The sequence below is a fragment of the Amphiura filiformis genome, unplaced genomic scaffold, assembly GCF_039555335.1.
Source record: "Amphiura filiformis unplaced genomic scaffold, Afil_fr2py scaffold_70, whole genome shotgun sequence".
Lineage (NCBI taxonomy): Eukaryota > Metazoa > Echinodermata > Ophiuroidea > Amphilepidida > Amphiuridae > Amphiura > Amphiura filiformis.
This window is the reverse complement of record NW_027305534.1, coordinates 190,397-212,994: the sequence shown is the minus strand read 5'-3', so window position 1 is coordinate 212,994 and position 22,598 is coordinate 190,397. Positions and strand designations below refer to the sequence as shown.

Sequence of the window (22,598 nt, the reverse complement as noted above, 5' to 3'; positions counted from 1 at the left end):
TGTAGTGCCGCCACTGCAAATAAGTGTTTTATATTGGTGATAATAACTTCTGGGTAACCAACTAAATTGATCCTCTACAGGGGATCTTAGCAGGTGTCAAAGGTTAATTGGGGTAAAATTTCCAAATTGCGTGATTCTTTTTTTAATCCCCAATAAAGTACCGTAATCCTCTGGACATTCAGAAAAAGGATATAGTAGTTTGACCTACCTGTGACGTACGGTTCTTGAGTATTAGCAAAAAGGTCAAATGTCAAATTGACCTCCACATGGATCAACATCGTAACATGCTCCGATTCACTAAAGATTTTAGGACTAAAATATATTTTCTCTCTTTGTATGTTTGTTACAGGCAATTTGGAAGAAGTGCTATACCAAGAGCTCTGTAGGAGATGTCAGGACAATGTCCTCCGCTAAAACCCTTCTTCAAACTAAGAACGTGCCAGACATAAATCCTCTTCAAGACATGAATGCTAGTAAAGCATTCCTGGACAAATACACTGACGCATTGGTTTTAACAGCAGCATCGTCATTCTTTGGCATGGATAAGGTTACCGACCAACCAACGAAGAATTGTTACAATCCCTCTATCCATGCTAATCACCTTCAATACACACAAAGCGTTCTTGGTGAGTTTGTGGATAAATACGCTCTACCTTCAGAAGAGGATATGACATCAGCGGCTGTCATCAAATGTCCTATGTGCAAGAAGCAGATGAAGGAGATGGAACCTCTTCGGAAGCATATCAAAGAGAAACATCAACGCGATCCATCCATCAAAGATTCACATGATGCTGTGTACGCTTATAGTTGTGCAACACTTAGTATGTGCATGCTGGCCAAGGAATTTGATGATGGCAGACAACTCGGAGACGGGCCAAGACTGCTCCGAACTTTGAAGTACATGCTTCTGTATTTCCGGTCAACAGGGAAGACTAAATATTCACTGCAAGTTCTACGGCATTTGGCACAGATAAAGTGCTTCCTCACACCGCAAGAAGCAGAACATGCTACCTGGGATCGGTTTGTGAATTGCAAGGGAAGAATAGATTCAAACAAGGAGATGGACAGAACAATAGAGCATGAGAACAGAATCTTCAAGACTCAAGCAAGGCATTTGCATGGGCAAGTGCAGCAGCGGACTGTTGACCGAATAAGTAAATCTTGTCAGCACATTGACAAGGTACTGATCATGCAGGACAAAGCAACCAAACGTAGGTCATCATCGGGAAAGCGAAGACAGCCTGATCAGGATGAAGACGTTGTCCAGTTGGTTGACCACATGAAGCAGGAAAGAATTTTTGAAGTCAACAGTCAAGGTCGTTTCCACCAAGCTTTTCCTGGTTTCACTAGAGGTTATGTCATAAGCGTAGACCATCGCAACTTGCACAACTGGATGACTTCGTCGCTTGGAGAACTTTCCAGGAAGCACAAATTCTTACCACCGAGATAGGGTGACCGTAATTTCTCAAATATGAATAACTATATTGTATATAGTAGAGTATGAGCTATGATGCCAAATATCACGAACTGTTTCAGCACTTAAGGAGTGCTACCGATTCCACATTTCAACATCGCGCGATGAAATTTAGATGTACTATACAACGATGTATAGCGGTATCACGGCCGCGATGTGGAGTCTGCATCGGGCATAAAGGTCATTCTGACGATCTTGATTTTACAGCAGCCAATCACAAGCGTCCACGGGCCAGAGAGAGTGAAAAAGTTGAACGAAAATCAACTTTTATCGCCGATGAAAATTAAACCACGCGATTATAATTTTCAACGCCGTTCGTAAAAGCATATACGGTAGCTCAAATTTCATCACGACTGCGATTCTGAATCGGCCTTCATTCCTTACATATTCATAGTTATTCATGTTAATTCAAAGGTCTACATCTGACGTCTCTGAGAACAGCTTTTCAATTCATGAGAATATTTGAAAATAATGTTGATGAAGTAAATAAACGATTGACATGCCCAACTTCCGTTGAATTTCTTCTTTTTCTTTTTTTTTTTTTTTGTGTGTAAGAACATCGTAAAGGAGAAAACTATTTTGCAGATAATAAAGTTCAAATGAACATACGCCAACTCATATGTAAAGATGAACAATATTATGTTGAAATATACGTTCATGATATCCCACTGATATGACGGATATCAGATTTGTAAATTAACCAAGTTATTTGCACAGAAACCAGAACACGCATGTTGTAACCTTATGTGCATTGCAAATTCAAACGAACATTACACCAATGAACTGCGTATTTATATCGGATATGAAGATGACGTATGTATAATCTGACGTTTGGACATCACCTTCCTATTTTTAAGAACACACCTCAGCAAACACACAAGTTTGACAAGAAAGGTTTAAATGTCCGGTTATATACAGGGTATGTGACAACGTTTTATCGTGGTTTTATTAATATTCACAAACATTTTGATGCAAAACATTACAAGCGAATGTTACGTACGTATGTTGACAAAATATTTTGCACAGATCTTTGCCCGAATTATTTAACAATAATGTTTTTAAAATATATTCATGATCTTTATACATCTGCAGGGTGTATCAAATTGATTGGTACCCACCAGCTTTGTTGTCTACTGAAGTGCATGCTTATTTCAAATTCACAATCGGATCCTCTTGAAACGAGTTACAAATTATTGTTTAATGAGCTTTTATAACATAAATCTACAAAAAAAAGGCGGATGTTATACTGCATTCTGATTTCCATTCGTATCCATGCTCACTGGATATTGATGGGTACCAATCATTTTGATACACCCTGTATACCGGTACCTCGGCATTTAAATGTTATAAACATGTGTTGAATAAGCATTTTAAGCTCATTGTGTTGGCTAAGACTGTACTATACATGTATATAGGCATGATTATTTGTTAAGAAGTTCAAAAGAACATGCCTTAAACATATTTTTAAAAGTTTTTCACAGATAACGTACACGCGTATAAGTATATACTACTTACATTGTATCATGTGGTCTAACTAATCAAGAATACCTTGTATTTGGAGCAAATTTGACCAGGATCTAATCAAATCAATATACATTTAAATAACATGTAGGCCTATTATGATTAACAATTGGTTGGTTTTTTTAGCGGGTTCGCCGCCGACAAGTTTAGACCAGTCAAGCTTTCGTCAGGAGTAGCTGACTTCTTCGGGACAAATAAGTATACCTTTTCTGTTGACAAGGGGCACTCTTATTAGTGAACGGCTCTTTTCAGAGCCACCAAACCTTCAAATTTAGCAGATAGGCCAGATCTGCTTGTTCTCTATTGGCAAGGGGTAGTCTTCAGTGAACGGCTCAGCAGGCGAGTATAAAGTTAAGGCACGTTTATGTACATAACATGTATAAATTACGAACATGTAGGAATAGGAAACTTTAAAAACATGTATGACAGAGGATTATTGTTATATAAAGTAGCCTAGATATTTTATAAACAGTCAGTCTACATTATAATATAACATTTAACATTTAACACGGTGATCTGAAATTCAAGGAAGGAACGAAATCAAAAGTTGCACGGTGAATGGACTCATGCTTGTCAATGGCAATTATTTGCTTGATAAAACCAGTACCTTTTTACTTACTAATTTCGTCCAATTATTATCGGGTTTGACTTCATCAGATCTGAAGACTGGAAAAGAGACTACAAAATAAAGTCCTTTTGATCTGATCATATATATCCTATAAAGCAGTATACAGACTTTTCATTGTACGTACAATATTGTATGTACGTTATTTAATCTATTGCCATTCAATTTCCAGTAATGTTTAAGTTCTAACGAATATTTGATGACGTAAACTCGATAATATATTTCTGCTAGATATTGTATGTAACATATTATCGATTTTTCGTCATCAAACATTCGTTAGAACTGAAACATTACTGGAAATAGAATGGCAATAGATTAAATAACGTATACAATGTGTACATACAATATACTCGGAGTCTGTATACGACTTAACAATGCCAAACAATGGTTGACATGGTTTGACCCTACTAATAAGTGCTTTGTTGTACTTTTAAGATATCATACTAATAAAAATTTGTGTTGGTTAGTAACTTTGTTAAACATGTAAAAAGGTGAAGTCATCCTTTGACTTCACAAAAAGAATTACAATACTATACCACCTTATATACAAATAAAATATACTGCGCCAATAAAGTATCAAAAAGTATTACGCTCAACTATATATTTTCAGTGTTTATATTAAGGTTATTAATTATTTTAAACTGTTGTGATTTGGTAGTTCACAGCATCTTGCGAATGGTAGTGAGCTTTGGCAAAACTGCATTGCTCAATTCATAGCGAGCGTGTAGAAGAATTAAAATATCACAGATATACTTTTATAGGTGCTGCGGTTCTTGAGTTACATTGTAAAGAGGGCTGAAACAACAACACTTTTGTAAAACGTACATAACCCATTAACAACAATAAATTAAGCAAGTTTGCAAAGTATACGATTTGTAGAATGAACTTTTAAAAAACATCAAGGTGTTATTTTTTAATAATATATTGTTCTAGATAATGAAAATCGATTTTTAGGTTGCTTCGACCAACAATACCTCGTCTATACCCTTAAGGGATCTAAAATGAGCGTTTATTGCGTTTCGACAGTATTTTTTGTGGGACATTAGAGCACCTCAGACCTATCGAATTGCATTCTGAATACGAAGCATGTCTTTCTGATATCAAATAATTTTCATTTTTGAAAATCACAATATAATACAAATTTTATGACAAATTATAAAAATTTGATATTTTTCAAATTTTTGATATATAACAGTCCTCGAAGTAAATTATCTAAATCTAATGATATATTTTAAAGTGTATGTAGCAGGGAGGAAAAGCCGACGGTCAATTGAAAATTTTGACCTTTCATATTGAAGATATGGATTTTTTCCCAAAAGACCTTTTTATTTTGGTGTTTTGGGAAAAAAATCCATATCTTCAATATGAAAGGTCAAATTTTCAATTGATCGTCGGCTTTTCATCCCACCTACATACACTTCAAATATAAATCATCAGATTTATAAAGTTTACTTGAGTACTGTTAAATATCAAAAATATCAATTTTGATGATTTGCCATAAAATGTGTATTACTCTCTAAATTCCTAAGATTTAAAAATAAGTCTAAGAGACTTGTTAGAATGACAAAACCTTTCAGAGACTTAAAATTCAAATCTTTATTAGAGTAAAATTTAAATCCATTAGATTTGAATTTTAAGTCTTTTCAAGGTTTTGTCCTTCTAATAAGTCCCTGGAATTTAGAGAGTACATTGCGAATTTCAAAAAATCCAAATTATTTGATATCAGAAGGACATTCTTCGTATTCAGAATGCAATTCGATATTTCTGATGTGCTCTAATGTCCCACAAAAAATACTGTCCAAAGGTTCATACCCCAGCCCTTAAGTATAGGCTAATTGGAAATTCCATCATCCAGAAAACAAGCTGGGGACAGAGCTTTTTCCATTGCTGCTGCTCAATCTTGGAATAGGCTTCCTGCCACAATCAGAAATGCTCAAAACATAAAACAGTTTCAAAACAGCTCTGAAATCTCATCTTTATACGCAGTAACTTTTTGTTTGTTTTCCGTAAACTCTTTGTACTTCTCATGATACATGTATGTCACCATTGTTTTATTTAATTATTGCTTTGAAACTTTCTGTAAAAGGCGCAAACGTTGTAGTATTGTACTATATACATGTAGGCTATACCTCGCAAAAATTAACGCAGCCGCATACATGGCATATAATGATATAAAGCTTCAGTATCTACAAGATTTTGACATAAAAGGAAGGAAGGTGTATTTACCATGTTTACTCACATTCTCATCAGTACCCTATTTGACAAAATGTCGTTAAACATTAAACATTATAATAGCACAGTACATAGTCATAGTGCTTTTAAAGAAAAATACCCGATTTTAAAAGTTTGCAAGCATTAGCACGTATAAAAAGCATCTCATTATCTTCGCACTTCACTGATTTAAAAAAATACAAATAGCTGCAATTTTTAAATTCGGGTATGTTTCTTTCAAACCACTGATGTGCTGTTAATACTGAACGAAATTGAACGAATGGGGTATCAAATCCCGGTATCAAATGCGCATAAATTGTGCAGCACAGGATAAAATACAAAACTTGATGTGTTATGTGAATGTAGTTTGGAGATAAATTATGATATAGACTTCGTCAAGCAAACATTATTTTATACTTTGATCAGCTCGTAATCAACGACAGCGGGCTTTATAACATCGCGGATTAATATCAAAATATTTTATTTTGAGAATTTTCTTGTGACATCTCGCCAGAACCACCACGAATTAAAAATCCAAGTCCTATACTTTCTTTAACACAGAGACTTTAGATCACACAGGTCAATAGCACTCTTAACGTGGGTCTATACTTTTCGGCGAAGTGGTAAAAGCCTAACATTAATACGAGCTGATCAAACTAATATAGGCCTAACTAATCATGCCAATGATGATTTACATTAGGGCCAATAATATGCGGTTATTCGTTTTATGTTCAAACGAACATGGATACAATGTACAATATTTTATGAAAAACTGAATACCACATGTATGATTATGATACCACTGACTTTGTTTGAAAGTAAGATAACACATTTGAAATCAATTAAATATTGAGATCTTTAGAACGTACTTGTGATGGCCTGCATCAATTCTTTAAGTTTTTCATTAAGTCATTTATGTGTCGTCTAAATCCTCACTTGACGACGATATCAACCTTCGCTCATAATCCGAATCAGAATCATCATATTCACGTTCATAGTTTTCCTCTATCGCCTCTTCCTCTACACCACTATTATCGCTATCAGCATTGGATTCGGATATCTCCCCGTCTATATCTGCTTGCTGATCCTCTCTCAACTGATCTACAGCAGGGCAATGTTGAACAACATTTTGTACTAACGTCCATACCTTCAGTGCATGGTCTTCGTCATAAAATGGATATCTTTTATTAAACTGTTCCAAAGTAAGTTCGTAGTGGCAATCGCGTACAATATCATTCACAAAGGCTATGGGTATTCCTGATGCTATATCACTTCCAGCGAGGTACCGCGTTTGGTTGGAATCAAGAAAACGGTCCCGATATTCAAGAACAGACGCGCGTAGATCTTCTCGTTGGTCTTCACTTACCAGACGTTCAGGAGGAGCGTGATAAGCAGTCCCCTTTTCTCCTAAGTGCTTCACCAGATCTGTTTCCTCTTGACTAACTGCAGGACATGTTGGTATCGTGCATGTGCAACTTGTGGCACATATGTCGCAGCATTGATGTTTGTTCCCTTCATCTGGACATTTTGCTGCACCAAATGAGTCCAACAGTTTCTGACGTCTACATACTTCCTTGTTTGCAACATATTGCTTCATGGACTCTTCGGTCTTAGTTCCTCGAAACATCCCTGGAAATGACAACAAAATGGCCACAGACTGCGTTCCGTCTCTCCCGCATCTGCCACTTTCCTGCATGTAGTCATCAACTGCCGAAGAAGGCCCTACGTGTATTATCGAGTTTACTCCTCTCACGTTTACCCCCATGCCAAAAGCTATTGTGGCGAATAGTATACGTATTGTTCCTTCTGGCTTCTCGAAGTCTTCGACAATAAGTCTCTGAACATCCGGGTCAGTGCTGCCATGGTACATAGCAAAATGTTGACATTGCCTGCCCAACGATGCATAAAATATCGCGTACAAATTAGTGCATTGATCATGCGACCGGCAATACACGATTGTGCGTGGCGTTTCTTGTTTCTTAGATTTGAGGCTGTCAATTAACCAATCAAACGTGTCGGGACCAGGTCTATTCGGTATGTTGACCACACAGTATTTAATATTTGGTCTGTCTGGTGATTCTTTGATTTTATAGACGTTCGCCAATGCCAGGCTCTTCAGCACGATTCCCTTTACTTTATCAGTTGCGGTGGCTGTCAGTGCTATAACCGGAACATGACTTGGTATAAATGCGCGTAGTTCGGCAAGCGCAGAATACTGTTCCCGAAAGGCTCGCGTCTTGTCGTCAGTGTGTCCCCTGCAAAAAGGGAAATGAAGAAAATACAAAAAATTAAGGGTAAAACAAATCAAATATTTTGAAATGCATTTTCATCGTGTTTGGTATACCAATAGGGGTGGTTTTGAAGTTGTTTCAGGTATAAACCTGGTGTCCCAAAAAAGGTTACATGTATAGATTTGTGAAAATAATCTAAAATATAAATATCCTTTTCATGACATAACCTATGTACGTACCCATGTGAATGTCAAGTTCATAACCTACATACTTAGCCCGCATTCCAGGCATTCCTGACCAAGCTCTTTACGTGACATAATGCAACATGAGGTTCATTATGACCGTTGCAGTCACCATGCATTTGGCGGGGCACTTGAGTAGGCCCAGCCATAGCATGGTAGATGCAGCATATTATTCTGATAAACAAAGAATAACACTTGTTCAGTTTTATTTCAAGTTTTCAGTCAGAAATGTAAAAACAAACAGCAGCGATTTCAAGTCAACAAAATTTAAGCAATGTCTATGCAAAAGATTGTTATTCATTTCACTTCATTTCAGTTGATGACAGGAAATGAAGCGTGCAGAACTGCTTTCACCAAAAACGAGTTCTTTTCTAAAGACAATCTTCCTTCAATTTTTACCACCAAGAATCCAGAAGCTCTAAAACTGATTTATTTTCAGCGTACTTCAATAAGTTCAAAAATTAAAAACAAGAGAAACATAAAAATTAATAAAGAAAAAATCTTAAAATAAAGGTGTGATTGTGTTAAACTTTCGTTGTGCGATATTTTGATGGTTAGCCACTCTTGACACCCCTGTCATCTTGCGCTTATAAGTTAAGTTGCTTTTAAGGGATGGGGTATGAACGTTTGGACAGTATTAATTGTGCACATCAGACATATCGAACTGCATTCTTAAGGGATCTAAAATGAGCGTTTATTGCGTTTCGACAGTATTTTTGTGGGACATGAGAGCACCTCGGACCTATCGAATTGCATTCTGAATACGAAGCATGTCTTTCTGATATCAAATAATTTTCATTTTTGAAAATCACAATATAATACAAATTTTATGACAAATTATACAAATTTGATATTTTTCAAATTTTTGATATATAACAGTCCTCGAAGTAAATTATATAAATCTAATGATATATTCTTAAAGTGTATGTAGCAGGGAGGAAAAGCCGACGGTCAATTGAAAAATTTGACCTTTCATATTGAAGATATGGATTTTTTTCCCAAAAAGACCTAATTTTTTTTTTTTTTTTTTTTTTTTTTTTGGGAAAAAAATCCATATCTTCAATACGAAAGGTCAAAATTTTCATTGATCGTCGGCTTTTCATCCCACCTACATACACTTTAAGTATAAATCATCAGATATATAAAGTTTACTTCAAGTACTGTTAAATATCAAAAATATCAATTTTTAATGATTTGCCATAAAATGTGTATTAAATTGCGAATTTCAAAAAATCAAAATTATTTGATATCAGAATGACATTCTTCGTATTCAGAATGCAATTCGATATGTCTGATGTGCTCTGATGTCCCAAAATAAATACTGTCCAAACGTTCATACCCCAGCCCTTAAGAAGGACATTCTTCGTATTCAAAATGCAATTCGATATGTCTGATGTGCTCTAATGTCCCACAATAAATACTGTCCAAACGTTCATACCCCACCCCTTAAGATACGGAATTGAAACTTAGCAAACATTTACAAGGATGAATAATACCTGAAAAAATGACATTGTTTTGTTGTGCCATCACGAAATGCGATTCATTTTCTACGTGTAACATTTTTTATGGGACACCTTATTTTAATGACCCCTTATCACCGGCGTGTGCAGGGTCTTTTCCGGGGGGCTCCAGGGCGATTTCGAGAGTTATGCGGGGAGCTTGATGGCTAAAATCGCCAGAAAAACTTTGATTTTTAACAAAGTGCGGGGGCTTCAGCCCACAAAGCTCATGGACACGCCGAAATTGTCGAAGTAGGCCTATCATAAATAAAATAATGCTTTACGTCCAAGCTCACATCGGGCGCCCATTCCTTTTTTCAAGGAATTGTTATTCAACATCAGATGAAAAAGCAAATTGAACGTATTATAGTCCTGTAATGCACTTTAGGATAATATTATAATACTGACCCAGTGACCATGCAGTATGGTTTTAATATACTTGCCTTATAATTCGGCTACATATGTGATGCGATCAAGCCAAATCAGTCGGAACTCGGCAATAATAATTTTTCAGTTTCCTATAGTAAAAAGCATTTACAAAGCTAGAATTTGCAGAAAACCCCATTGAAATTGAACAACCAGTTCCAACGATATGCGCAATTAATTAAAGAGTTTCCAAAACAGGATGAAACAAAAGGAAAAGTTTTTTTTATATCTCTAAATCAATATTTCCGAGTTCCGACTGATTGCTTGATCGCATCACATATAATAATCAAGCAAAATCAGTCGGGACTCGGAAATATTGATTTAGAGATATTTTGGGATATAACCAAACAGGAAATAATTCATATTGATGAATTTATGAGTATTCTCACAACAAAAAAGTTCACTTACGTGAGCTTTCGGCTTGCGGTCGCTAAAGCCTTTTTCAAACTGACGTTATTGATCTTGATGAGTGTCACAATTCCTTTTGTTTCCTCTTGTTTTGTATTTGTAAACTCTTTAATTGCTCATATCTTTGGAACTGGTTGTTTAATTTCAATGGGGTTTGCTGCAAAATGCAGCTTTGTAAATGTTTTTACTATCCTGTGAGAAACTAAAAAATTTATATCTCCGAGTTCCGACTGATTTTGCTTGATCGCATCACATAATATATAATTATTATTTCAAGCCGTAAAACATTTTGGCGTACAATAGGCTTACCTGCATGCATTAGGCCTACATAATTTTCAGAAACCCTGTGATTGTATTCGGAGGTTTAAATAATAATGCAATAAATAAGTTACTAGTTTCGCGCCGCAAAAACTCAATCGGAGTTTTTGAGCACGTTACAGAAGCTCCCGATTTCTGATGTTTTTTTGCGCAAAATATTTAATTCTTTTATGAAAAATATTTATACGCTTGGGCTAATTGTATCATAAAACCCCCATTTTTTATGCCAAAAACGTGTTTTAAACCCAGGATTTTAAAAATACTAATACTAATACAAAACATTTATATAGCGCAATATATCACAAGAATGATCCCAAAGCGCTTATACAAAGACAAACAATATAAAGATTTAACTTCAATCATCCTCGAGTATGATTCCTGAAGGGTCACTGGTTAAACTTGTGTAACTTGTTAAATATTTACCATTTCAAATAGCCATTACATATGCTTTTTGGACAAAACGGGTTAAAACCGACGCTGGAGGGGGGTAGGCCTACTTAATTGACATTTCTTGCCTTTTTGAATATCCTGCAAGTACTGATAATTTTGAAGTTATAAAATTCACTTGTAAAAGACGTTCAAAGAACGTTTTTTTTAGGCCTACTCTGAACATCAATTTGCGTTCATTACCATCAAAATGACGAACAATGGCAATTGTCGGCTATCATGCTTGTGTTTGAACTCGACATCCTGTCTCAAGTATCAAAAGAAAAAAAAACACCCAAAATTATTTCAAAATTTAGTGAAAAAGATAACAAAACTTTTTAAGACCTAAAACAATGTTTTTGCTTCTTCAAGGGTTCATACCACTAAATCCGCCTGTAAAGCAGTTTCGGCAAAAGTTTATCACGCCTATTTTATAGTCGTAACTTTGCATCACAATGGTGCAAAATCGGTAGGCCTTCAATATTAACGATTTTAGTGCTGAAAATCGTAGTTTAGGGCCCACTAGAACTTGTGAATGTGATCTCTGCAAAATAGTGCAAATTTGAAAAGAAAACGTGACAATTTATGTTTACGATTGTTTGCTCATGAACACACGAGTTCAAAACGCAATTTGCAGTCGGATGTAGACTTAAAGTGTCATGCAGAATTTCAGGCCCGTACGCAGGATTTCATTTGGGGGGGGTGCTGATTTTGAAAAAGTGGACCTTTTTCCAAGGGGGGGCAATTTTGTTAAAAGTGGACAAAATTTGAACCTTTCTGGTCCAAAAAAGTGTAAAACACCTGATTTTTTGGCTCGCTACGCTCGCAAATTCTGAAATTTTGGGACCTTTTGTATACTTTTCCAAATTTGCGTCCTTTTGTATACTTTTCCAAATTTGCGTACGGGCCTGCATAATTTTGTTCTGATAGATGGGGGGGATAGATGATATCAAATAGGCCCTATATATTGGGCTATTCCAGAAAATAGGTGCACACCCCCTATAGAGGAGTACATTTTCAATCAAAGAAATGTCCGGATTTCCAAGTCTGCTTTCTGAAAACGACTGGAATTCCAGTTGCCAATGTTACTGGAAAAAGCTTGGAAATCCAATCAAATGAAGGAAAATCACGGAAATGTTGACAATTAGCTCTCAAAATGAGGATTTCTGATTTTGAACTATTTTTCTGCCGGATTTTTTTGCCTTTGGGCACTTTAAAAGTCTGGATTTCCAACAGTCACGACTGGACAAAAAGTCCGGATATCCGAACTCCTCTATAGGGGGTGTGCATCTATTTTCTGGAATAGCCCATTACATTATTATGTTTATGAATCCAATTGTGTGAAAATAATGGATCCAAAACAACGATACAATAATTGGATGCTTTACGCCAAATATTTATTGGTCTCGCCTAGAATTTTGAAATTGTACTCGACTACGTCTCGTCCAATATTTTAAAAACTCATAGCTCGAGCCACCCCACCAACCGGCACCCCATAATGGGCCTTAGTTTCAGGACGACAAACGTTTTAGCCGATTTAGCACCCCAAAAGAGACCATTTTTGACATAAAAACCTGTTTTAGACTTTTTTGAAAAAATGCTTCCTCCACCCTAAAAAAGTGGTTTTAAATGTTCAGTTTCCTATACTTTTGTACATGAGAGACATTCTTCAAAGTTTTTTTATTGCCTTATAACATGGCCTACATGACCGAAATTGACATACATAAGGCGAAATATAAAAACAATAAAACAATTTCCCCCCCCCTTTCGGGTATGTGGGAGGGGCCCACATGGGGCGGGGGGTAGGGGAGAGCGGGGAGTGTTCGCCCTATTTTTTTCTGACCAGCCTAGCGATGTCAATTTTAAGGTTAGGGATGACCTAATTAGCCCATGTGAAAGCCCTATGTCTTGGCTATATACGGCCACAATCCCAGAACCATAGGCCTTACAATAGCAACAGGATAGAGCAAACAAAAAAGTTTTGCAAAGTGGCGAACTTGCCCCATATTGGGGCAGGTTCGCCCATATGGTGGGGTAAGTTCACCCTAGTCACAAAAAAAGGTTTAAACATTGCATAACAATAACAAATTCAATGCAAACATTTAGTAAGAGTATACAGGGCATTCATTCTCTTCTGAGGAGTCACTAAATTTGTTGCAGGGGTTGTGTCAGGGTAAAATGTAGGGGTCCAAAGTGAGCTTAAACGTATTGTGTTTACAACTTCGGGGAGATATGGATTAGGATATAAACGGTGGTATGAGTAAAACTGATACCACATAACTTTAAAATACATGATTTTCAGTAGTTTTACCTTGTTTAATGGTATAATTTTCAAAATGATGCATAATACGCTGATGGGGCAGGTCCGCCCTCCAGTTTGGGGTAAGTCCGCCCGGGGAAGATACAGGGCGAACATGCCCCATCCTCAAAAGGGCGAACGTGCCCCTTGTGCACATTTTTGTATTTTCTTCAGGGTATGCAAAATACAAATCGAATAAAGAGTTTATAACTGCATTAAATCTTTGACAAATCCCATATGTTCCCAATATAGGTTTCCATTAAAACCATCTGTATTTATGTATCAATGAAAATACAACATTATTAATGCAAGAAAAAATTACGTTTTGGTGTAATTTTTTTGTTTTGGCTGCAATTCAATGAACACGTCCCTATATGTCGCGTAGCTAATATGAGAAGTTTATAATGACCTATGTCACCTAATTTTGCCATCACCAAATTCCCCGATAGCCGTAGAGCTGAGAAACAAGGGGTGGGCGAACCTGCCCCTAGGGCGAACACTCCCCGCTCTCCCCTACTAATGTGCATGAAGAATACATTGTATGATAAGAGTAATTTGTAAAATTCGGTATGTTAAATATACAGAGTGATGTCACTACAAATTGGGACTAAAATGGTAGGCCTATCCCAAGGGAAAAACAAAGGCCTACATACACTCACAAGTCCACCCCGACAGCCACATACAGCCAAAGGATACAGCTAAGGTTAATATCAAACCTTTTGCTTCCATTTAGTCTTAAACAACATGACTTGATATTAGAGTATACATACGACATCAGTACAGCATCATCTCAAACGTCATCGTTCATTAATATACATTACATACTTCTTTACTTGGAAAACATTCATTGAGGAAAAGGGATGCGTTATTGAACGCAAAACCCGACACAATCAGTAATACCAGTAGTAGCGTGCTCGTCCGATAATGGACTAAAATTCATCAATTTTGGGCATGAAAAGGTGTTCTCAATAATATAAAAATTTGACAACATGCATGTTAAATGAGTACCATTTATCTAGCCGAGTCGTATAGTCAGGGTTCTAAGGAATTTTCATTTTAAAATTGGAGATTTCCTCAGATCCGGATACTTTCCGAGATTAAACAAAAATTAGGTCTTTTTGAGAAAAAAATCCATATCTTCAATATGAAATTATAAGGTCAAAATTGTCAATTGATCGTCGGCTTTTCCTTCCAGCTACATACAATGTACACTTTAAGAATATCTCATTCGATTTATAAAATTTACTTCGAGGACCGTTATATATCAAAAATGTGATAATTTGTCATAAAATTAGTATTATATCGTGAATTTCAAACAAAATGAAAAATTATTTGATATCAGAAAGACATTCTTCGTATTCGGAATGCAATTCGATATGTCTGATGTGCTCTCATGTCCCACAAAAAATACTGTCGAAACGCTCATTTCAGATCCCTTGAGCAAAGATATCGTGAAATTTGAATTTGGTATTGGGTATACCAGGACGAAATTACAACACATTGTCTTATCTATTATATTGTCTATGGAACAATACACACATTCATCATGATCATGCATAACTCCAAAACGAAAAATTTTGGGAATAAGCTTTTTTTTCGTGGATATCTACTGAAATATGTCTTCAAAAGAGGATGCTATGATAACGAAATACTCCTTTAAAGCCTAAATGTACGATTTCCGTCAAATTTTGATTTTGTTATTCTTTATTCATCATGTTGAAATAATATTAGTAATAACTGACGAGATGGATTGCTGTCCATTTTAGGTTGAAATAAAAAGCTAAAGTGAAAGAAATCCGTGAGGATTATCATAATTTTTAAATAATGATATTTGTTGAAATTTGCCGACAATTGGCCGATTCCATTTATGTGCAAGCTGGGACATGTGTAAACATTGCAAATATGCAAAAAAAATCAGGTTTGAAAAAAATTATCCAATTTCATAATATAAGATCGTACATTTATGGCTCTTAAGCTGCAATAGTCGCCATTTTGTTACATAAAGTTTCGCATCGGTTATCATGTTTCGAAGAAATTACAAGAGGTATTATAATTATACATTTGTACAACATAAAATCTTATAAAATGTATTACATACCATTTAGCTATGCAGTGACACTCATCCACAAAAGACCACAAATAGAAGATCGAACTTCACGACTTGCTAGTAGTTCCTTTGCAGGCTTACTTGTCAATGTCTCTGGACTGGCAAAAACGAGTGAATAGTGTCCTTTCTTGATAAGAGACGAACATTTACTCCATTCCGATGGTTCGTTAACACTGTGAAGATGTGTTGAGGGTATTCCAATATTGTTCAGATATTTAACCTGGTCTTGAATTAATGCAACAATCGGGGATACTACAAAACCAACAGATCTCGACGTTGATGATTCACTTAAAAAATCTAGACACAGAGGTGCACCGTGAAAAATCGTAGATTTACCATAGCCTGTTGGTAAATTTATAAACAAATCCCGTCCTTTTAAGAATTGCGTAAGAGCTTCTACTTGCTGAGGTTTAGGCGTAAGTTTTAATTTTTCAGATGCATGGGATATACTCTTCGAAATATCAGCACTAGACAGCGAGGAATTATATGCCATGTTCACGTTGGTGTTCCATTCCGAAGTAAACAAAATATAGTATGAAACTAAATAAAAATACGAACTATTCATGACTATTGTCATAAACATTGACCGTCGCCATAACTACACTGAGAAAACAGTTTACACAACCTGTGTAAAATATTACACAATATCGATGTAAAAATAGAACACCATAACTATTAGGTAAAAGTTTACATAACACTTGTTATGTAAAATTATACCAATTATTTATGTAAAATTTTACATAATTAATAAGTATTTAATTTACATAGCTTTTGTGTAAATTATTTACACAATTCCGATGTAAAAATAGAACACCATAACTATTATGTAAAAGTTTACATAATCCTTGTTATGTAAAATTGTACCAATTATTTATGTAAATTTTACATAATGAATAAGTATTCAATTTACATAGCTTTTAAGTAAATTATTTACATAATTTGATGTAAAAATAGAACACCATAACTATTATGTAAAATTATTTACAAAGAAATTATGTAAAATAATTTTAATTAAATTCTTTGTAAATGAGGCTTAAAAAAGAAGAACATTGACACAACATATTAAACACACTTGCCAGAACCAATGTGTAAACAAAAACTCATTCAAGGTTTTATTTCACTTCTCACTACTCGTAGACAGCATTCTCCAGGAATTGCCAGGCACCAGAGCGTTCATTAAAAGAAATAATGTTCATGTGTGTTTTGATTTAGTATTAGATAATGACTGTCTTAGGCTAATTTTATCAGTTGTTCAATGTTGGTGCACAGTGAATCAAAGGTCAGATAGTGCTATGCATGGCATACGGAAGTCATGAAGCAAATTGCTTCTCACTACTCCTTTGAACTCACAGACAACATTCTCCAAGAATTGTCAGGCACCAGAGCATTTAGGCTGGTAATGTATGCCAAAGACATACTCTAGTTTCAAGCAGATGTCAACAGCCATTAAGAGTGAATTTTGAGGCAAAATTGTCTTTTCCACAATTGTGAAAACCTGCTGGGGGTTTGCTATGGAACCACCGAGAACAAGAACGTACGGTTGAGATCCACCTTGGGTGTTGGCAACACAATGCTCCAAATCCGTGATTTCCTGTAAAATGAAAAAGAAAAGAAAAACAAATTATTGTTTTTGTGGAAGCAATATTTATAACCATTGTCATAATTTATTAGCATAGTGATTCAATATTGGAGCAGTGGAAATTGGGTGTCTCACACTACAGATCATAGCTTCAAGGAACTGCCAGTTAGGATGGTGATTTTTGTCAAATGCATGCAGTATCAACCAGATAGGAAAACAATATTTTACGAGCCTCACATAAACCACGTTTTAAAGGAATTTTTACAAACAAGTTCGTAGCCTTTCTAATTAAAATAATTTAAACAGTCCATATAGTTCCTGTATATAAGTTAATATAATGTGTATTTTAATCGGCACTATAACGTAATGCCAATAACTCGATTTCAGCCATTGTGGTCCAGCTTTTGCATCTCAGCTTTAAGAGTACAATAAAAATAACTAGTCTGGGAAATAAAGGAATTTTTTGGATTGACAGATATCTCTGAATGTCCCTTTAAATAATTTAAACTGATTGTTTAACGAAACCAAATAATTATATTTTTCCCATAATTTCAAACATTGATCATGGAATTGCAAAACTTCCCAACTTACCTCTGACTGATGATGCTTCATGAATTTACATCGTGGCCCAAGTTTTGGAAACAACTGATTAATGGTAGCACCATGTCTATTTCCTCATCTGCAAAATAATGACATCAAAGTTAGTCTGATCAGTTCCAAATAACGGAAATACAAATTTGTTAAAATAAGAGAATTTTAGAGTTTTTATCAAAAAAATGGATTGGCAGCCCCCCCCGACTATGCATCTGCTCATCGTACCCATCCTCCTCCCCCTCCTTGCTCTCTCAGCCACTGATGATATGATGTGACGTCTTTGTTTACAAAAAATAAATGTCCTCCATATGAGGCCCCCAAGAGCACTGATCTTCCCATGGCGTCATGTGATTTATGTATAATTATGTGGAATCATATGAACTGTGGACTCGATCAACTTCGTATAGTTCGTGTGTCGTGTGTGATGCATCGATAAGCTTACATGTGTACATGGGGTGCGTGTGCAGACATACAACGGCAACGCATACACCCGGCACCAAAAATTGAAATATCGCTCTGCATTTAAAATGAACATGACAAAACGCAAGATACAAACAAAAATGCTGCTATAGGCCTACTCACCTTCAAACTTCTCAATATATTGGGACAGCCTCCATCGCTCGAGAATGTCTTCCACCGTGTCATCCGCCATCGTTTCGTTTTGCGCTGGGTTGCCACGAAAAACTACACAGTAACTATGCAAAGCACATGAACCGAGTTTACATAACTTTTCGGTATTTTTATTTTTACTTCAAAAATTGTAATTTTGAACATAACAATGTGTAAAAAACGCTGAACGTTTGCAAAATGTGAAGATTACATAACAAACGTGTAGTTTAAAATTTACACAGAAGTTATGTTCACTTTTTTTACCTAATATTATGTTATTTTTACCAAACAAGAGAATACATATTTTTTTTTTACATATTGTTTTTTCTGTGTACGCGTCCATGGTTACGGGTTGATAACCTGGTTTCTTTTCATTTTTTCCCCTTTTATCGATTGATTGGTCACTGGTCAAGATAACCCATTGACCAGTATCGATTGGTTCGTGCAGCTGAAGTTGAAAATGCTTTCATGCATTCATGGTTAATAATGAATGGAGATTTAACGAAGAACTGCTTCCAAGTTCATTGTTAATGTTCAATAGATTTTCTCTTTACTTCTTTTAAAACTTAACATAGATCTGCATTGTCATTGGTTTATGTCTTGGTGTTCCAAAACCTACTACTAGGCCCAATTATAAACAATTCATCATGATTTGGAAAATGAAAGTGAACATCATGCTTAGTGATATATCCTACCCATCATCACCGTGCCATGGATAATAATTAATAATATTAAAATAATGATACATGGATGGGTATCAACACAACACTTTTTAATTCTCTAAATAATAATAATAATAATACTGGAAAGAGTATTAAATAAAATAAGGCTTTTACAATTAAAAAAAGAAAGAAAGAAAGAAGAAAGATCATAACAATATTAAATCGGGACAATATGATAATAATAATGGAAAGAGTAATATTAAACCAAAGATACTCAATTGATTTAATAAACTAAGTTACTAATAACACTAAAAATACAAGATATTAAATAACAATAATATTTAATAAAATGTCGAAGAACGCGATTGGTATATTCTTTTTCAACTTTCCTGGTATAAACATATGCCTAGACCCTCCCTCGGGTCCGTGGAGAACGACTGGTAATGTAGATTACATAGCATTAAAAATCAACCCAATACACGGACCCTCCCAGTCTGTAGGCAATTTGACTTCCAGCTCCCACAAACTGCTGGAAGTTCACTTTACGGATTTGGAGTCACGCAATCTTTCTATATACCACGTCCATGTTTTCACTACATTAACGTTTGTGTAAGCGACTAAACAACGATATTGTATCCGACCAATCAACGCAGCTTGGCAGCGCGGGGATATTTGAAAAGGCTTCCCGAGCTAAATAATGTGCAAACATTTGCAAACCGCACGCGATAATGTACGCAATATGGACAATAGGCCTAAGTCCGAGTCGAGTGGCTGCCTTTTATTATTGCGCGTACCATGGGTCTATCAGACGCATGCCACTTGAGCTCAATACCTCTCAGTTGTTGACAAGTGTCCCATCCGATCTTGCGTCACATCCCGCGGCATAGCTTTGTGCTACCATATTTGAATTGAAACTGGGGCGGGGCTTTCGTAATTGACATCGGAATCACCGTGCTTCGTTGAACGAATATTTGGAAGTGAGATCTCTAACAGATTGGACCAGTCTCGGAATCAGCGCTCAATGGACTTTCGCGTTCACTTATAATACGAGTATATTTCTATATTGCTGCATGGTTGACTGTGGTGGGTGTAATTAGTGGCGTCGATTTGTGGATGAAGAGGAATGGGTTTTTGGCATTGAAGAAAATAAGGGGGGGAGTTGGCATTTTTTCATAGGGCATTACGTAATTATTTATTGTTACATTATCCAGAGATGGAACCGAACCGAGACTGGGGGCCAGTCTAACATATGCCTTGTATAAAACATCTCAGATCTTGCTCGACCTACATCAAAATCCTGAGACTGCTGAATCAAGATCCAAAACATTTCCTACCCGTACTACAAAGTAATTTTATGATTGTAAAAATTATTCACATATTATTACATTGACTTCAGCATGGTAGCGAGTGAACATGAAATTTATTAACCAACGTAATTACGCTACTTGAAACCAGATCTAGCCAGACACCTGCACAGTTTTATCCTGACCACTAATTAGATGTGTCACCACTATTCTGTGAGTGACATCGTGTAACTTTTTGTCCGTGACCCTGGCCAACTTCGCTTCTGATTGGCTAAGGGGCTCTATTGCAAGCATGTGATTGACAGTAATTTGACTCAGCCGTGGTGAAGAATCTGTCATCAGCAACAGGTGTCTGTGTGTTGGCGAACCAGACCAATTATTTTGATATCCTCATCTAACAGTGCAGATTTCTATTTCCATAGTGGATGCCCTGTTGACCTGTTGTATTTTCGGTATGAGACTAAAATTTACCCCGTGCATGGACGCGGGGTAAACTTGCAAAATATACAAAGCCGACCTGCCGGTCTTTACTAGTGTGTGGTCAGAGGGGATATGGCATGGTTTTTCAGTTTTTCTTCTATTGGGTGGAAAATAGGTCGGCTTTGGAGCAAAGCTACTAAATAGGTTGAAACGATAATACCTGAGGACGTCCAAGTATTATTGGTAGAGAATAACTGTGAATTTTTTTTTAGAAAATGGCGATTTGAGTGATCCTGAGGATTAAAACAAAGAGAAATATATCATTGAAACCATGCACAAATGGACAATCTATAACACTGTATTAAACAAGTTGCTTTTGGAGTCTTCTTTAATACATAACGGCAATTCTGGTAGTCGTCATTGCCGCCATTTTAAATCAGAATCTACTTTTACCACCCTGAAGTACTTCATTATAAGTTCAAAAAGTCAAAGACAACTATTACTTTTTTTTACTTAAGTAACATTTCCTGACGCTTTTTCGTTGATATCATACTTTCCTTCAATTTTGTCGGCCATTTTGAAAACAAAAGCACCCTCGCCTGTGACATCCTATTACCTTATTATTAATAATCTGACCTAGTAATGCCTTACCGCTATCAATAACAACATCCAAAATCTGATGAAGTATACCACTTAAGTGACTAATTTAACAATATATAATGCTTTTCATTGATTTTGGCGGCCATTTTGAAAAAAGCAGCCTCGGCTGTGACATCCTGTTACCTTCATATTAATAACCTGACTTAGTAGTACATTATTGCTATCAATAAAAATCCAAAATCTGGTTAAATATGCCCCTGAAGTGACTAATTTAACCATATATATGTTTTTCATCAATTTTGGCGGCCATTTTGAAAAAAGCGAACTCTGCTGTGACCTCCTGTTACTTTCATATTAATAACCTGACTTAGTAGTACATTATTGCTATTAATAAAAATCCAAAATCTGGTTAAATATGCTCCAAAGCGACTAATTTAACCATATATATATATTGGATTTTGGCGGCCATTTTGAAAAAAGCGCCCTCACGGAAAAATTCTCAGGTTACAGGCTTTTTACCCAACAAATTCTTGTTCCCCATGCAAAACTGGTCCAGATAAACCATATGAGAATTTCTTGTTCTCCAAGTGGTACTTAGCTCAGTTTTAACCTGGTCTAATTTGATGATGACGTCTATTAGACAAAGACACCCAACAATAACCCCAGATACTACGATGACTCCTGCCATATCATTCTGAGCAGCTCCAGCAGCTTTATTCTTTGTAACTTCATTATGGGATCCCCCAGGTTCAATTCAGGGGCCTCTAATCTGATTACATGTTTCAAATATAATTTACCTTTCTCTGGTAATAAAAGCCACATTGATGATGACGGCTATTAAACACAGACATCCAACAATAACCCCAGCTACCACGATGACTCCTGCCATATCATTCTGAGCAGCTCCAGCAGCTTTATTCTTTGTAACTACATTATGGGATTCTCCCAGGTTCAATTCAGGGACCTCTAATCTGATTACATGTTTCAAATATAATTTACCTTTCTCTGGTAATAAAAGCCACATTGATGATGACGGCTATTAA

General features: G+C 35.9%; 3 protein-coding genes and 1 long non-coding RNA gene across 4 annotated transcripts in view; 1 reads left to right on the top strand and 3 right to left on the bottom strand.

Moving 5' to 3' along the window:
* The window catches only part of LOC140144656 (uncharacterized), a 31,045-nt gene extending 8,451 nt beyond the window's left edge, over positions 1-22,594 (bottom strand). The window contains exon 1 of the mRNA XM_072166467.1: positions 22,353-22,594. Within this exon, the coding sequence (XP_072022568.1) occupies positions 22,353-22,579 (227 nt within the window). The 5' untranslated portion in view covers positions 22,580-22,594. The remainder of the gene's footprint in view (positions 1-22,352) is intronic.
* On the top strand, positions 361-2,730 carry LOC140144647 (uncharacterized). The gene has a single exon (XM_072166458.1). It carries the CDS (start codon positions 401-403, stop codon positions 1,448-1,450), a length of 1,050 nt encoding a protein of 349 aa, XP_072022559.1. The 5' UTR covers positions 361-400; the 3' UTR covers positions 1,451-2,730.
* LOC140144648 (uncharacterized) lies at positions 6,566-16,291 on the bottom strand. Its single transcript, XM_072166459.1, has 3 exons — positions 15,798-16,291; positions 8,417-8,478; positions 6,566-8,086 (listed from the first exon to the last, which is right to left on the bottom strand). Exons 1-3 carry the CDS (start codon positions 16,278-16,280, stop codon positions 6,745-6,747), a joined length of 1,887 nt encoding a protein of 628 aa, XP_072022560.1. The 5' UTR covers positions 16,281-16,291; the 3' UTR covers positions 6,566-6,744.
* On the bottom strand, positions 17,240-18,754 carry LOC140144659 (uncharacterized). Its single transcript, XR_011857920.1, has 3 exons — positions 18,543-18,754; positions 17,958-18,045; positions 17,240-17,378 (listed from the first exon to the last, which is right to left on the bottom strand). It is a non-coding gene; the product is annotated as an uncharacterized lncRNA (long non-coding RNA).
* Positions 22,595-22,598: the final 4 nt, after the last annotated feature.